This window comes from Micromys minutus (genome assembly GCF_963924665.1).
Source record: "Micromys minutus genome assembly, chromosome: 21".
NCBI lineage: Eukaryota > Metazoa > Chordata > Mammalia > Rodentia > Muridae > Micromys > Micromys minutus.
Window position 1 is genome coordinate 9,705,974 of NC_137956.1, and position 17,828 is coordinate 9,723,801.

Below are 17,828 nucleotides of genomic sequence, written 5' to 3' on the forward strand. Positions count from 1 at the left end.
CATTAATAATAACAACAGGCAAGCAAACCATTCCAAATCAGACAATCAAAAAATGTATCTGCTTATCAAGGACAAGTGTGTGTGTGTGTGTGTGTGTGTGTGTGTGTGTGTGTGTCTAGAACTTAGGTACAGAAATAAGTTAAATCAATATACAAATAAACAAACAAATATAAAAGCAAGACATCCTTGAATAAACCTTGTAATGAGAATTTTAGTTTCTTTAAAAACAGAAATAAGAATCTCTTTTTTTCTTTTCTTTTTAATTCCACTCATGGGATAATGAGTTGCCTCAGGTTACCCACAGCAGCTGACTATGATTTGCCTAGTGCCCTAACAGAGGTGTGATTTTAACAGCTATTTATGTGTGACATTTGGAATTCTGGAAAATCCTCAGAAGATATATAAAATGCTAGAGCCCTGAAAGGGTAGGTTATGGTTGGTTTTTGGAGGGTTGCTGTCGATTGCTGTTCGGTGCTGCTTGTCAAATAGTGATGTACAATGAGATGAAAAGAAGAAATTAGATATTCTGATGGTGAAGATCAGATATGCCCCCAAAAACTTGATGCCCCTAATCTTCTGGAAGTAGTCTGATGATATCATTGTCTCCCTTCTGACTCCTGATTTTATTCTGGAAATTCTTTTTCTTTCTCTTCTCTTTATCCTTCTTTCTGTTTGTTTAAACCTAGTATTAGGGGACTGAAAGGATAGAAAAGGTGGGTGGAAAAGTTGAAAGAAAAAGGAACCAAGAAAGTAGTCAAAGTCTGGCTACAAAGCCTAGCTAGTAATGGAAGATGACTAAAATTAACTCTTTACAGTACTGAATGAAGTACTTGAATGGACACTATATGCCTGAAGCACTTTTAATGTTGCCCATGGATCAGTAGACTATTGTGAAACTTTTTATAATACAAAATGTAATAGACAGATCCAATGTAATCTTCACTGATATTATTCATAGAATTATGAAGTTTATATAGATTAAACACTACAAACAAACAGAGAAATGGTGGAGCTATCATATACATTGATGTCATGTACACTGTAGTCATGGTGAAAACCAGGTGCTCACATAAACCAGACCTTCAGACTGGTGAAGAACAGGGACATACACATAAATCAGTACAGCTATGATTACTTGGTTTTTGGCAAAGGTGTCAAAAGGATACTTTAAAAAAGACTTCATCAATAAATGCTGCCATGACAATGGATATTTATATTGAAATTATAACCATATATCCCATTTTGAACAAAATTTCATAATGGATGAAACAGCTTAGCCCCAAGTTCTCAAACTCTCAAATTTCTAGAGCAAAAGAGGGCAAACATTTCATGCTATAAGCATGAACAAAAATTTCTTAAAACCGATAAATAGTACTATTTAGACTTCAAATCTTCTGTATTACAAAGGAAACAACTACCAAAATAAGAGATAGAATGGGAGAAAATTGTCTCAATTATACATTTGACAGAGGACTGACATATATGTGTATATAAATATGATATCGTCATATACATATATGTACACACATCCGCAAACACATCAGCAATAACTGAAAACTAACAAAACACATCCTCCACTTCTCAAAAGAGGAAACACAAATAACCAGTGGATATCTGAAAAAGTGTTCATTTCATTGTCTATGAGGGAAAATCAGCTGAAAACTACTTTTATGTCTAATCTTACCCACTTACAATTTCCATCACCAAGAAAATAACCAACAAATCTTAGCAGGGATATAGGAAAACAGTAACTCTCATTCTCTCCTGATATGAATGTAAACTGGTGCCACTGGTGTATAAATTTGTATGAAGATTCCTCAAATATCTAAAAATAGAATGAACAGACTTTCCTGGATATGTGCACATAGGTCTATTGGTCCTATCATGGGCGCACTAACGGTTCCTAGTTTATTTCCTTTGTATAAACTGTGAAGTGTCTCTTCCTCTTGCTTTCTCTTTTTATTCCTGAGCTTAGATGCATTTGTCTTGGAATGTGTTACATGCTCACGTCAGGAGACAAGGAGAACCTAATGCAGTTGGATAATAGGTTGCTGAGTAGTCCTGGTGCTTTGGAGGGCAGGGCAAAAGTTAACTTGGAGAAAGGTGGAACAAGTGAACAAGCAGAATCTGACGAAGGGGACAGAAGCAGAGAATCCCTCAACAAGTTCTCCTCTGTTACACATGGCCATTGGCTGGAATGGAAGGTGGGTGTCTAGCCTGTGACTGGGGGTTACTCCTTCAACTTTCTCATCCCTGAGAACCTCCTCTTTGAACTTCATTGCAAGTGTCTCTTTTCCTTCAGAGAAGCCAAATAATCTTTGATTATACCTCTTTATCAGTCAAGTGTTTACCCTTATATATAGAATAAAATGTTCTCAATAAGAACTGATTTTTAAGAATTTAAATCCTGTTTACATGTACTTTTTGCTCATTGTAACTAGTAAGACCTTAATGCACACTATCAAACCTTTGGGAAAAAAAAGCCAAGCACTGACAAAAATGTATTCATATACTTTTATGCAAAAATACTTAAAATTTGTTCATTTATATTTGTTTTTTTTAAAAATAAAGTTGTTTTAAAAAAGAATTCACACTAGGTTCTGAAGTCCTTGAGAAATATTTGGGTAAAAAGAGTCAACTAAAGGTATAGCTTAAAAGTTTAATATTGTAGAGAAAGCTAACTCATGAGTTTTCAGACTATAATAATCATTGGAAAACTAAGGGGGTTATTATTCTAAGTCACAAGCAGAGGAAAATTCTGACTAAAACAAAAGCTTTGAATTTTACTTCTATAAATGTGTGGTTTTTATATAACGTTTATGAAATATTTGTGTATTTAATATTAACCTTATTATAGTACCTCCTCTTAGAAATAATATTTAAAATCTTTTATATCATAATTATCCCTGGTTATATAAACTTATTGGAAAAATATTTTAGTCATCAAGTAGCACTGCACCCGGGTTAATTCAATCCTTAACTGCAAAGATTTGACAATAATTATGAGCAAATATCCAATTTATGTATTGAACAACAACATAATTTTTCACATAGTACAGCAGGACAATGTGGATGTGATTATGAACTTCTCAGTCATATTTTACATAAAAATTACATGATACAGCCTTTACACTGGGAGACGTATAACCACATTTTTATATGAAAGATTTTTATGAAGACATAGTACAATCAAGCATAATGATATAGTTATTTTAAACAAATAATTATTGAACAACTGGCATGCTGATACGTTTATACATGGATACAATAATAAAAACATATTTCATGAAAAAACATAGATTGTTTTTTAACTCCAAAGTCTATGAAGAAAATTTAAAAGAATAGAAATACGTGGCAAGTTGGGGGAGTCTTCTGTCTCCCTTTTCAAGAGCAGAAGAGTATAGAAAAGCATTCATTCCCTTTGAACTCTGAGAACTAACAGTGATTTTCATGTTTATGTTGTTTTATTCTGGGAATAAAGTTATAGAAAAGATTATAAAGGAATACTTTCCTATTTATAGAATGACCCTTAAAAAGTCCCATTATTTTGCTTTAAGCAATGTGGAAACTACTTGGAAGTAATCTAATGGAATTTATGCATTTGCCTGTGACATGAAGTAGAAGAGTGAGCTGTTGAAAGTGAAGTGCCACTGAAAGGTTTCTAATTGTAAGGACTAGCCATGTTTCTTGAAATGCAGTTAATTCCTGTTAAGATTCACAGCTAATGCAACCCTGTTATTGTTACATTGTATCAAAGTGCTAATAGCCCTCATTTCAGGTATGCTAAGTTACAACTCTAGACACATTCAGATTGTCACTTAGAAACATAGTTAATTATTCTTCCTGAATTAATGTGGGGGGTGAAACTGGGTATTACTGTGCCTAGCCTTTTTACACTTAACTTATCAATAGTTTAAAACTACTTAATTATTCCACATTGTGGAAACTTTAGAACTCATGTTTTTTTTATCTCTCATAAACTTGTGTTAATATTTAACCCCAAAGGAATGAGCTCAAAATATCAAGGTCCTCATGACATTATAAAAATTCATAAATCATTCATCTTGAATATATTTGGTAAAATTATTACAGCATCTTATTAGTGACAAAACTAATGGCGATGACATCTCACATCGAAGGCTTGAAATACAAAGGAAATAAGGGTTGGTCAATGTCCAGCGTTCAGTATAGTTCAGCTCCAAAGCAAAACTTTCCTATGAGATCTTCTCCTTTGTGTTGTTGGCACACAATGAAGTAATTACTGAAGCACCACAACAAAACTGCTGTTTTGGGGCTTCCTTTTCTTTTTTGTTAACCATTTGTCCTATGAAGATCACGACATTAATCCAAATCTCTCCCGATTCATGGGCTTAATGCTGAGAAGTATATACAGGTTCATGGTTCCACCCCGCACATCATTTATGTATGTGTTTTGTTTATCAATTTTCTTCCAGGTAATAATTATTTTTGAACATGAATGGCTTCCACAAACTAGAAACTTTAGTAAATGGAAACTCAAGTCATCCGAGTCACGTATAAAGCGCATAAGTGCCTCAAAGTCCATCTTCTTTAACATCCTGCTAAGAACACAGTGGCAACTGTTTTGTAAACCGTTATCTCTTTGAGAAGATATGGGTAAGATTCCATATGGATGCCCGGGCCTCTTCTCTCAGACCTCCAGCCAGCTGGACAGGAGTGAAGATGGTGCTCCCTGTTGTAGATACCTGTGCAGTAAAAGACTTTATTTCACATGGGCTAATAAGTTGAGGACAGGGGCCACCATTTAGAGAAGTGGTTCTCAATGCTGCTAGAGTGCTTCATCATCACCCATAACATTTGTAGGTGCCTACATTCTTGGGTGTCAAACCCAAAGGATTCGGGTTCAGTAAGTTTGGGGCACATGTTTAATATTAAGTTTTGCAAACTACAGGTGTTTCTGGTTGCAGAAACTACACTGCACCGAGAATCACTAATTTAGAGCCCGGAAATTCTGACTTTTGACTGACCATGTCAGTGCTCTCCCTCCCCCCTCCCCCTCCCCCCTCCCCTCTCCTCTCCTTTCCTCTGGTCATCTCTCTCTCCATCTCCACCCTTTCTCTCTTAAGGCCTCTTCTCTTGTTTATATAACATGAACTATCTTCTTGAGATCTAATACTATCTCACAACTTAGAGTTAATGAACTCAGTTATATTGAAGAAAATCATTTTATCACTATATCATGCTTACTGAGCCAAAAGGCAGTTAAGGCTTATGACTTCAAATCTTAAAGTGCTAACTGTCATCACGATCAGAAAGTTACAGCTCTTCTTGCATGTAGCATATGGTAGACAAATTCTCAAATGGGAGAAAGGAGACATTAAAAGTGAGTGTGTTCATAGATACAGAACATCATGATATTAGGCCATATAATTTTGATAAGCCTCATATAAGAGGGTAGTCCTGGCTTAAAATACTAAAAGGCACATAATAACAAAATCCTAAACTCTTGAAAAGAAGGTATGGATAATTTGGTTGTGTTATTTTTCTCTGAGAATAAAGAGTTGGGGAAAAGGCAAAATGACAATATAAATATTTTCAAATAAATTCCTCTCAAATATTAAATATACTCTGTTTATTTATAATCAGAGTGCCTACATACTATTACTACTAGACCATGAGATGAAGAACAACTTGATATGTACACTTTCAAATTCTAAACTGAATCTAGAAGTGTATGCTTACACCAGAAGAATTTTGCAGAGAATGAATTTGAAACAATCATTTCAATCCTCTGATTTAATTTTATACAAAATATATTCTAGAGTTTCCATTTGTGTATGAGTTAGTACTGAACCTTCCACTTTCCCAACTTCCTGTTTCTTAGCCTCAGGCATGCTATAATTAGTAACACAGAGGGTGCAGTCTAATTAAATGGGGATGGGGTTGGGGTGTAACAGTCCTGCCAGTGTTGTGGTTGGGACCCACTGTCTTTGGTTGTGTGACTTCTCGGCCATGCCTGGGAATCTTCAGCCTTCCTCTCTCACTACACTGCACTAAGCCTTGGCTCCTTTGTTTGATGTTTGTTTCATGGATAGGTACTGAATCCCAGCCTAGTGTAGGCTGCTGGACAAATGCTCAGCCTCTTAGCCCTATCCCAGACTGAGCCCTTCTTGCACCCTGTCTGCAGCCTCTTTGCTTCAGTTTCTGTTACCTGGCACACAGTCACAGTCTTAATCTTAAGGCTGACTAACTCGTTGTCCTTAACTAGAAGAATAATCTGATTTTTATCTCTTAACTTAAATTTTAAATCCTTCTCTAGAGATAAAAATGATTGTGTATTAGTAGTTGCTGTAAATTTTTTACTTTAATACAGTCCTTTTGATTCTGTAATGCACACACACACAGACACAACATTAGATGTTATAAGGTCATAAACCTGAGAACACGTAGTAAATGGAAAATAAAATCAGTGGCAAATTAAGCTTAATTGTCTACATTTTATGTGATTTAGAAAGTTATACTTGGACTATATACAAATTATATGCTTTCCCATTAAGTAGTATTCTCTCAAGTAGCACACTGTAATGAGAGTTTTTGTAAGTTTTTTAAAAAACTAAGTCAATTAATTATGCTTGTTGTTAACTAAGAGTTAGTAACTGTTACTTCCTTTATAAGCCAAAAGAAAATGATTAATTTTTGGGTTTTTTTTTTTTTAACAATCAATTTGAATTGTTAAATTAAAACAAGGGGTTATAGAAACAATTAGAAATGTTCAAACCCTTAATTGCCATAAACTTCAGTTGACAGAATTAAGAAAAAAAAATCTATTGAAATAAATTCAGTTGAATTTAAACTTATACCACATTCCAGTAAATGGTTCAGGAAATATTTCAAACCTACTTTTTATTTCCAAAGAATGGTCTATTTAAAAAAAAAAATGGATTGACAAGTAATTTTAGGCTTAGATCAATTGGATACTAAAACTTCTGTTCACAGAGTTTGTATAGAAGAATAGTTTGAGTCGGATTTCCTCATCATAGCAATAAATATTCTACCAGTTTTGAAGCGGTCCTGCCCCGTTGGCTGCTGGGAGTGTGCTTATGCTGGTGAGCACCACGTGCTCTGAGAGTTTTGATACATTGTCAAAGTTGCTGATCTGAGTAGTCAGGGACTTCCTGCTCTCTGTGCTTGTGTGTCCCCTGGCGAGGCGATCTCCTTGCCGATGATGAACCCCAAGACAACAAGAAAAGGCAGCTTTAAATTCCTCTCGAAATTTTCCTGGCAGAGCAGAAAGAATGAAAGGAAAGTGAGTTATGCATAAACAGCCCAACACCTAATGTGCAGGGTACAAATGAGTTGTTCCCTTGAGCCAAGCTAACAGTGAGGTGGAGCATTTTGCAATTTTGTATCGGTAAAGGAAATAGAAAAAGGAAATTAAACAATGAAGTATTTTCCTTTGTAATACTTGGCATTTGTTTTCTTTCCTTAAAGTCAACCCCCTGTGTTTCTCAAGTTAGTTTTTAACCCTGTAATAATACCAAACGGCTCTCAGGAAAAGTTTGCCTAGACTTTCAGTTGTTTCAGAAGCAATAAAATCCACTCTGTGTTTAAGCAAGAACACAAAAATACATTATATTCTAAGGATGTTGGGATCATAAGGGTTCAACAAAACAAGAAAAAAATACACTGAAATATTTATGAAAAAAATCCTTTCATAATCCAAGTGTGGCAAAGTAAGAAAAGAAAGAAACTGGAAAAAGCTGAGGAGGACTTTATCTTTAAACTATGAACAAGATTTTAGGCAGTTAAGAAGCTGAAACAATCACCTTTACTAAAGACTGAAGGGCATTATGAGAAACTGCTCTTCTCTCTGTGCACTAGGGTGCTGAGGTGTTTGTTCACAGTCCTAGGATGATGCCAGCACACACTGGGGGTGGGGGTGGACTCCCTAAATCCTCTTGACCTCATGTGGTACTCTGCCTTGCTCTGTGCCTTCTATTTCAAACACTTGTTTCCCCATTTCTTTCTGGGTCTCACATACACAGTGCAAGGTCAGAGCATGAGTCAGTGTGCAATGATTATTTAAAATGTGACAAAATACCTTTTCAGAAATGAAGTTGGTCGTGCTTTCTTTTTATCAATTCTAACATTTTAATACATAACCTAGAAACTATATTTTTGGACTGTCATAAGATACTTTAGTAAATGTATTTAATCTTCAAGGCTTGGATGATATTGAATAGATGCAAATGTTTGGTATGTATTCATGATAGAAATACTTTAAATCCTTTTTTGATTTTACATTTTTGAGTCCTATAATAGAACCCTCTATTTGCAGTTATCTTTCTAGAAAGTTTATTCCTATATGGCTGTTCTAAGTACTTAGACAAATCAAGCAAACAAAAAAAAATTGGAAGGCATGCACTGTTTATTAAATATATAAAAAAATTAAAAATAAATACCACAGATATATAATGACTATATTGTTAGAAATGAAAATAAGAAACAAATAGCCATGCATCTGGAAATAAAACAGTATAAAGTTGTGGCTAATCACAGCATAGTTCTGATATGGCCACTTGATGGTTTTCCAAGTATTACTGGATGACTCTCCCCCATAACTTTCAGACAATTCCATAAGTAAAACAAACATAAAATTAGTAGGGGTTTGGTTGTCAGATCATGAGGAGAATTTGGAGGGAAGAAATGGGGTAGATGAGATCATCTCTCATAGTATTTTCATGTGCATGTGTGTTTTTCAATCACAAGTTTGATGTAAGGCATGCAAGATACCCATTCTTCTCTTCAACATTTATTCTAAGCGCTCCAAGGGAAAGGCTTAGATCATTTTCTCCGAGGAGCTAGGCAGCACGCTTTTCACTTTCAAAATGAAGACATTCTGCAAAAATCTACACAGGGGCTCTCACAGCTCAAACAGAGACTCAGAACTGCTCCAGGGTGTCTGCTCTAGAAGTTCCATCTTCGAGTAGAGGCTCAACGAAGAAACACTGAAAACTTACCGCTAAGAAAATTATAAATAATCGGGTTTGCAGCACTATTCGCATATACAAGCCAATGAGAAAAAGTGAACCAAGCGTAGACAGTCTCTCTGTCTTCGGTGTGTGTGAACATCCCAAATACTCTGTAGGAAAAGAAACAGAAACAGAAAATCGGGAGTCTTAAATAATTGAATCCAGAGGTGTAGAAAGTTCACAGAAATAGCCTGACCGTATCACCTGCAAAGGCACTGGCAGCACAGCCTTTTAAGAATGGGTTCTTGTACTCAACAGAACTCCCAGATCAGAGAGAAAAAGTCTCTGTGTCTTGCAATCAGAAAAAGCAAATCTCTTGTCAAGGAGAGAGAAGCTGAATATTTTCCTCGTTACCTTGTTTCTCTGCATGTGATGGAGTAATCTCCTTTTGGTATTCCACCATGTACATCTTTTTATTTGTTTGTTTGTGTGTTTTAAGCTTATGGATTAAATGCCTATGTGTCTAGGTACCAAGTGTGTACATGCCTGGTACCCACAGAGGTAAAAAGAGGATGCTGGAGTTACAGATGATGGTGGGCTTCCAAGTGGATACTGAGGACTGAACCGTGGACTTCTTCCCCACTGAGCCATCTTGCAGCCCCTTTGCACATACTTTAATTAGCACTCCAAAGCTGGACTGTTAAATTCTTCCCACTTTCACCTGTGCACCAATCGATGTGTGATATTTCTTCAACGTCAGCGCTCCCAGCCTTGTTGACATGAGACAGTATGCAGGCAGTAACTGGTTTTCAGTGGGTAAGAGTCTGCATGAGTCTGGAGTTTTCATATGTTGTGTTAAACTAAAAGAAAATGTATCATAGTATCCTCAGGGGGCCATTTTAAAGCAATTCTAACTGATTTTTCTGGAGTGTGGGCATTAGGATTAACTGTCAAGAATTTGTTCTCTCTACCAGTTGGGTCTGCAGGCTTCACAACAAGTATCTGCACGGAAAATCTTCACCTACAGAGCCACTGTCCTAATCTCCCATTGAAGGTCTCTCTGTGTTTCTAGCCAAACCCAAGCCTACAGTCAAAGGCTGACAAGACCAGGACCTACGGGGAACCAGCTCCTCTCTTTCTCCTGGGCCCCAGGATAGATCTTGCCTGACTGGCGGGCCCACTGTGTTCTCAGCTCTTCTATAACATCTAGTGACACCTGGGTGTCCAGAGCCTGGGAACCAGATGACGGGTCCAGGGATTCCCCACTGCCTTCCAGCAAGCTCTGGCTGTCCCATGGCCAAGGCCACACTTCCGGACCCCTGGATTCTTGTCCCCATGGTTTCCCACAGCCAGACTTGGCAGTGTAAACACAGTTCAGCTTCCAGAGTCCCGCCTCTCCCAGCGACCTTAGCCCTGTGGTGGAAAGGACTCTGGACTCCCCACCATTAACCCAACAGACAAGAACCAATCCCAGACACTATTAATGATGCTCTGTTATGCTTACAGACAGGAGCCTGGCATAACGGTTCTCGCAGAGGCTTCACTCAGTAGCCAATGGTAAGATGTGCAGAGACTCTCACACAAACCTTAAATGGAGCTCGGGAGTCTCACAAAAGAGTTGGGAGAAGAATCAAGGGACCAGATAAGGACAAGGTCTCCACAGGAAAATCAATGGAGTCAACTAACCTGGACTCTTGGGGGCTCTCGGAGACTGGATCACTAAGAAAAAGTGAGCACAAGCTGCAGAGGAGCAGCTAGGTCTTCATTAGGTCACCCAACAATCTTAGCAGGGGCTGCCTCTGAGCCTGTGGCCTGCCTGTGGATCGCCCCAGCCTCTAAATGGACAGTCCTATTGACCTCAGTGGGGAAGGATGTGCGAAGACCTGTAGTAACTTGATGTCTCTGTGTGTGTGTGTCTGTGTGTGTGTGTGTTAGTGAGGTGGAGGGACACTAAGAGGGGGTATTCATCTCAAAAGGAGAAGGTAGGATGGGGAGGGCTTGCATGAAGGGGTACTGGAGGAGGGGCTGATATTTTGTGGTAAAGGAAATAAATAAATACATTTTTATAAGCTGCTTTGAGGAAGTTAGTTTTAACCAATTATTCAATCCAGGCAATAGCTTACATGCCAAGAGAAAAAAGAAAGGTAGGACTTTACACCTCTCTCAGGGAGTAATAACTGAGAGCATGGCAAGACAAAATTTAAATAGATGTCTTACAAAAAACTATTCAGTAAAAATGTTTTCAAAGTTATTGTACAATGTGTATGTGTGTGTGTTTGTATCTATGTGTGTGTGTGTGTGTGTGTGTGTGTGTGTAAAAACACGCAGTTTGCTCAAAAACTTTAAAAAGGGTTTTAAATTATACCTGGATTTCTTTCCCACCCTGGAAAAGGATGCGATTTAATTCTGAATAATAAGATGAATATTATTGACAGGTAGGTATCTGGAAATAACTAGAGGGTGAGGGGGCGAGCACAGAGGTTTAAGAAATTCAAATGTGCATCCCACAGAGTGCTAAATCCATTTCAAAATACTTGATCTGGATTGGTAAAGAAAAGAGGGAGGGGAGGGATATGGAGAGGAGAAGAGGGAAAAGGGCAGCAAGGGAAGAGGAGGCATAGAGAAAGAGATGGATCTATTCGGTATCATTCATGTTAATGTGCTTTCATTAATGAGTGTATTTGTCCACTTTACATCTGGATGGCCTCCCATTCCCCCAGTCTCACCTTTACACGCCCCTATCCCTGTGCTATCTCTTCACCTATGAGGAGAAGAGGACATCTTCCTTGGGCTGAACAACTGTTCATGTTCTACTTTGTCATTGAGGAAGCCTTTAAAAAGCTGAAAAGCAAAGACCAAAGAGGAGAGATCTTTGCAGCTGGTTTCTACCACTTTTGGGTCTGACTCTGGCCAAACTTACCTGTTCCCCAGGTCTCTCTGGCTGTGAGGAATATAATATTAACTCTCACTTTGGGAAAAGGGACAGGCACAATTTCAGGCTAAATTCGAAGCCTCTTGTAAGCCGACTTAAGGCTGCCTTGGGACCAGTGTGTGTGTGTAACAGCTTCGATGTTTCCCCAAAAGGCTGGCTAACCTGCATCTCAGCATCTGCTGCTCCTGTCACTGGTCGAAGTCATTTGAACTTCATCGTTTTGTTTGTGTACTTGTGCTCACCGGAAAAAAAAATATGGTTGCTTAAATATTTGAGAACAAAGTTTTATAAAACTCATGTGCTCTCTTCCAAAATAATTTCGAAGAGCAATAGATTTTTATTTACTTATGAAATTAGTTATTGAGACTACTTTCATTAAACTATTTTTCTCATCTATGTCCTAGCAGTCAACATCAGGAATTTAGGAAAACAACCGCTGTATCTGCCATTCAACTGAGAATCTCCATGGGCATGACAGAACGTCTTTCCTGAGTGTGTACTTGAAGGCTCATCTTGCCTTAAGTGCTCAAAGAACTCCATCAGCTCAAACTGAGTTGATTGGCCTGAGAAAATAACCAGGGAGATGGGTTTTTGTCTGTTTAGAAAGAAAAGAAGAGTTCTTAATTAAAATGCCAAGCTGCTTTGTTTTTAAATAAATGCACGCACTGGTGGTTTTACCTCTTTAGCACATTGAGGATGCTGATTGGTAGATAGCAAATTGCAAAGACCAGAAGGACGACCATGAGCATCCGGGCTGTTTTCCTTCGTGCGCGGATCTGCTTTATCTCAGCCGCAACAGCGCTAATCCGGACCTTGCTCTGCTGTCCGGACCCCCGGGGCTGAGAAGCCGACTGTGGCTGCTTCCATTTTCTCTGAACCACGGAAGAGGTTCCTGGAATCTGAAAGGAGACGGAAGCCTTATTGGTACTTAGCAAAGTTGTGCATAGAAAATGTAACCACAAGTAAAGATTAGGAAGCAGACGTTTTGAAGTTTGGAATTTCTGTCTCCAATGAGGTATTTGTGTGGGGAAAACTTAAAAACAAGCTTTGGTTGTTGTCAGTGTCTGAAGAGGACAATAAAGAATAAATACTCTTATTAAACAGAGAAGGTGCATATGGAGAAAAGAATGCTAAGATAATTCAGATGGTAAGACTTCATTTTAAATCCTAAATTAAGATGTCACCTAAATTTAAACACCCCCCCACACACACGCCGAAAAAAAAAATAAAATAAAATAAACGAAAAATTGATGCATCTGATGCATCGGTACTGCCACCTGCTGTCGCGTGGAGACACGGTACCTAACCAGCTATTGGGTTTTAGGAGGTTTTCTGTCTCCTGTTGAGACTAAAGGAAATCTATGTGTAGAAGGAACAAAACTATTTTCGTGATTTACTGTTTGCACTTACAAGATTGCCTGAAACTAATTTTGCAATTTTCCCTTCTTGAAAGCACACGGATACACTGAGAATCCTTCCAGGTCTTACACTAATGTTTCAAATAGCCACGATTTGTAGCAATTACATTACACAACACGCGTTTCCTTTGATTTTTTTCTGTTGGTTGATAATAACGGGAAGTTCTGCCAAGTATAATATTTTCTTAATTATAGTCTCATGAAAATTGATAGATCTCAGCAAAATATTAAAATGTGGCTTGTGCCTTTTTTAGAAAAAGTCGTGCCAATAAGTACACCGTGGGGAGGGCATGAGTGTGTTACAATTACACAGCTGCTACTTTTATCTTTGTGCCACACAGTCCAGAGCCGTGCGTTCCCGTGGCCCCTCAGAACGAAGGTTATGTTGAACCCGTGGCTGTTTACACTACGAGATCAAAGTCTATTAGAGAATCTTTCATTTGAAAATGGAGCTTGGCTTTGATGTCCAAACAGATGAGTCTTATTACAGGAGACCCCACTTGACCATCTTCTCAGTCCAGGAGATCAATCATGCAGCTGAAAACCTGCCCGGAGACAGAAACTTCTCGGGAATGGGCGGGCCCACCTCACCAAACCACTGGCTGGGGAGATAAAGAGAAACAAATGCTCCCATCTCGGTGATTCTGTTTATACGTTTTCTAAAATCATTCTTCGATTTTTATTTCGTGTGTACGAGTGTTTTGCTCTCTGGTATATCTGCGTGTCACATGTTCACCTGGAGCCTGTGCAAGTCAGAAAAAGGAATTTGATTCCCTGGAACTGAAGTCAGGTGGTTGTGAGCTGCCGTGTGGTTGGAATTGAACATAGGCCTTCTGCAAGAATAGTCACGACGTTAAATTGCTGAGGATGTCTTTCAGTATTGTGGCTCTCTCTCTCTCTCTCTCTCTCTCTCTCTCTCTCTCTCTCTCTCTCTCTCTCTCTCTCTCTCCCTCCCTCCCTCCCTCCATCTCTTTCTCTCTCTAATAGTTTTAGAAACAATTGATTTATAAATAACAATAGATCTTAGAAAGTTCCAGCATAATTCTATCACAACCTGCTCAGTATCTCTAAGTGGTCTTAAAGGAGTTTCTAAATAAAACCATAAAGATTGTTCTATTTTTGAGTGTTCCCATGAAGGGAGAAGCAATATTCTGCCCAGTGATGACTTCTTCAGAGTTGTGGTACTTGCTATGAAAGGAAAGAGACATGTGCTAATGTCATTCTCAGATAACAGTCTGAAGGCAGAAGAGGCTTAATCCTGAAACGCAGTCTCCACTGATACATGGCAGAGAAATTGAATAAACCAAAGGGAACAGTGAAAACTCATCAGGAGTCCTTACGTCAACTGGCATTCAAGAGTTGCACTTAGCCCTAATTCATGTTCAGTGAGCCCTTAAAAGCAAAGTACAAATTGCATTTTATATATCTGATTGAGAAGATGGGAAGTAGAATAAAGCAAAATATTTCTGACTATGTATCTACTTTGTACAGAACTTCAAAACACACCTCATTTTTCAACTGTGAAAAGATTCCTTTTGCAAGTTTACATATAAGAGAGTAAGACTGGTGTGTTCACTTCATATGCATGTGTGTTTGCAGTTTTTTGTGCGTACATATGTGTGCATAAACATTGGGGGCCAGAAGACAATGTGGGCTGGCATTCCTTAGTTGATATCCATCTTACTCTTTAAACAGGCTCTTTCACTGGCCTGGAACTGGCCAAGTAGGCCATCTTGTCTGGCTACCTAACCTTAGGGATCTTCCTGGCTTCCCTTTTCTAGCACCGAGGTGACAACTATGTGCCACGATACCCAGATTTTTTTTGTGAGATTTGGAATATTAAGCCCTTGTCTTCATGTTACAAGGCAAGAAATTTGTAAGCTGAGCTATCACTCCATTCCCCTGAGTTTTGAATGCATGTCTTATAAAAGTACTGATCATTATTTTAAAAACCCAGAAAAGGCACATTTCGAGAGTTGGTTCTTATGGGAGGTCTTTCACCAATATGTCACTGAGAGAGACTTTCTGCCTAACTGTAGAAAGCAAAACACAGCAACACCTGTTGACCATAGTTTAAATGAACTGGATAACCTATCTTTAATATAAAAAATACTGTAATAGAACTGTGAACAATAGGGGCTGGAGAGATGGCTCAGTAGTTAAGAGCACTCACTGCTCTTCCGGAGGTCCTGAGTTCAATTCCCAGCAATCACATGGTGGCTCACAACCATCTGTAATGAGATTTGATGCCCTCTTCTGGTGTGTCATATACATTTAAAAAAATAAATCTTAAATAATTTTCTTCACGGGCCTTTAGAACATCCTTGTAATGATTCTTCTGTTTCCTCTAGGCAATTAATGGGTGTTAGTTCATGGCAGACTCAATCTTTGTATTCTTCTGATCATCCCATGCCTAAATGAGTACCACATTAAAAAAAAAATCTAGTGAGAGTTTAAATAAGTCAGGACATGTAGCAAGCGAGTGATCAGCCATTCTGGGGAATGCTTTAGGACAATTAAAATAGGACAGTTTCTCAAAGAAAAAAGATATTAATGTATAATATAGTTATGCACAGGTTTTAAGTGTCCATTGAGTTTCTGAAGATCAGATTAAATACCAAGATTTCCCATGATGTAGTTTTGCATATATTTACATATATTTGAATATCTGCCTGGTTAAAAAAGTAATATACCCTTAAAATCCTTAAGAATGAAACATAATTTGTCTTGCTATCATTGTGTTGACAACTATTACCTTAAACTTTGCACAAGGAAGGGACTTAAAAATGTTCTTTCATGTGTAAATGACTCTTGGATCATGAACAATGAGCTTGTTTATTATTTAAGTGTGTGCTTCTCAATTTCCAGACTTTTGAAATAGACTCAAATTGTATTGCAGGCTTAGAATCGATGGACATTTTCTTTTGACAAAATGTCCCACTTAGTACAATCCACATGATTCACAAGATTTGCAGTAAAATGCCTGAACTGTGAAACTAAAGCATTTTAAAGCAGATTGGAATGAAAATTGGCAAGTTGAGCTGAGCCCACTTTACAGCTGTAATAAAGTAAATTGACCCCAGATGGATAATTAAATAGAACTCAGCTTGAGCAACACATGGCTTCTAACTGTTACTGCCTCTAAACAAAGTTGTCAGGCATTGTGTTTGCCATGGGCCACATCAAGAGAGCCATCAAGGGAAGGGCCTCTTATTTGCTTAAAGCTATGAAGATGCATGGATTCTGTTTTATACTCTTAAATTAGCAAGTGTAAAGTTATTAGTGAGCAAATTGTGTGTCCTCCTATGACTTTGTTAAGAATGTTAGCTGTCATTTAAAAAGCAGCAATAATCTTGCTCGAATTAGTAACTTAAGCTTTCCTTTCCTTGACAATATGACTCAAAGAATCCACTGGCTTTAAGACTTAGACTCTCAAGATTCACTCATTCAGAAACTTCTGAAGCTTGACTCACTTGGCTACTGGCTTCAGCGTTCAATCCAGTACTGAGAATTCAATAACAGATGTTGGTAATTGCATAACTTCTGTTAATGTGTTCCAGAAATATTATCAAGCACTTATGTGTCTCATAATATGTGAAGCATTGAGTAAGCAGCAGTGTACTCTGAAGTTAGACAGGATGTTAACTTTCCAAAGACTGAAAGGCTTTCCATACTATGATTGTATCCATGGGCCTGTTTGCCTTTTATTCACATTTTAAAAGACACTAGAATTTATACAGTGATATTAAATTATAACAACTTGTCTAGTGTGAGAAAATGGGCAGAAGGTCATAGAAGAAGAGGAGATGCAGAAAAACAATGCTTCAAGTTCCACAAGGAAGTCAAAAGCACAAGTAGAACTAGTGCCTTACTACCAGTGGTGGCGAATCTTTAATCCCAACACCCAGGGAGCAGAGGCAGTCAGATCCCTGAGTTCAAAGCCAGCCTGGTCTATGGAGAGCTCCAGGATAGCCAAGGCTACATAGTGAGACCCTGTCTTGAAAAAATAATTTACTATAAAGATTTTTTTGTAATACTTTTCTATTTGTATCCAGACTGAAATATAGTTCTGTAAAAACAAGAATTCAACTTATAATGTATGAATACATAACTTAAAGGAAAGATAAAGGGGGTGTGGAATGATGTTGAAAAATATATACATTTATGTGTATTAAAATGTAATTAACATTAATCATTGTTTAGATTCAGCTGTTCACTGGAACCACTAAGAAAATACTTTTTTTCAAAAGAGAATCTAGTTAAAGACACAATAAAATTTAGATTATGTTCTAGTTCTCTAAAGGATGTCAGTGGGATTTGGATGTGGATTATAGTGAATATGTAGATTACTTTTTATTAATATTGCCATTTTTATTAAATTAACTCTCCCAATTTAACAAAAAAGTTTATTTTTAGGAATGGTATTCAGTCAAAAGAAATGCCACTCAGTGGCAAAGATGTCAGTTAAAACATGAGCAGGCTATGAACTTCATCCTCTAGTACGAAAAGAAGAAGAAGGAGGAGGGA

At 37.8% G+C, this 17,828-nt stretch overlaps 1 protein-coding gene across 1 annotated transcript in view; it reads right to left on the minus strand.

The window, feature by feature from the left end:
- Positions 1-4,669: 4,669 nt before the first annotated feature.
- Positions 4,670-17,828, minus strand: part of HCRTR2 (hypocretin receptor 2) — a gene marked incomplete at both ends in the record, with an annotated part of 101,906 nt that continues 88,747 nt past the window's right edge. The window contains 4 exons of the mRNA XM_080934429.1: positions 4,670-4,724; positions 7,035-7,257; positions 9,000-9,121; positions 12,562-12,782. Of these exons, the coding sequence (XP_080790555.1) occupies positions 4,670-4,724; positions 7,035-7,257; positions 9,000-9,121; positions 12,562-12,782 (621 nt within the window). The remainder of the gene's footprint in view (positions 4,725-7,034; positions 7,258-8,999; positions 9,122-12,561; positions 12,783-17,828) is intronic.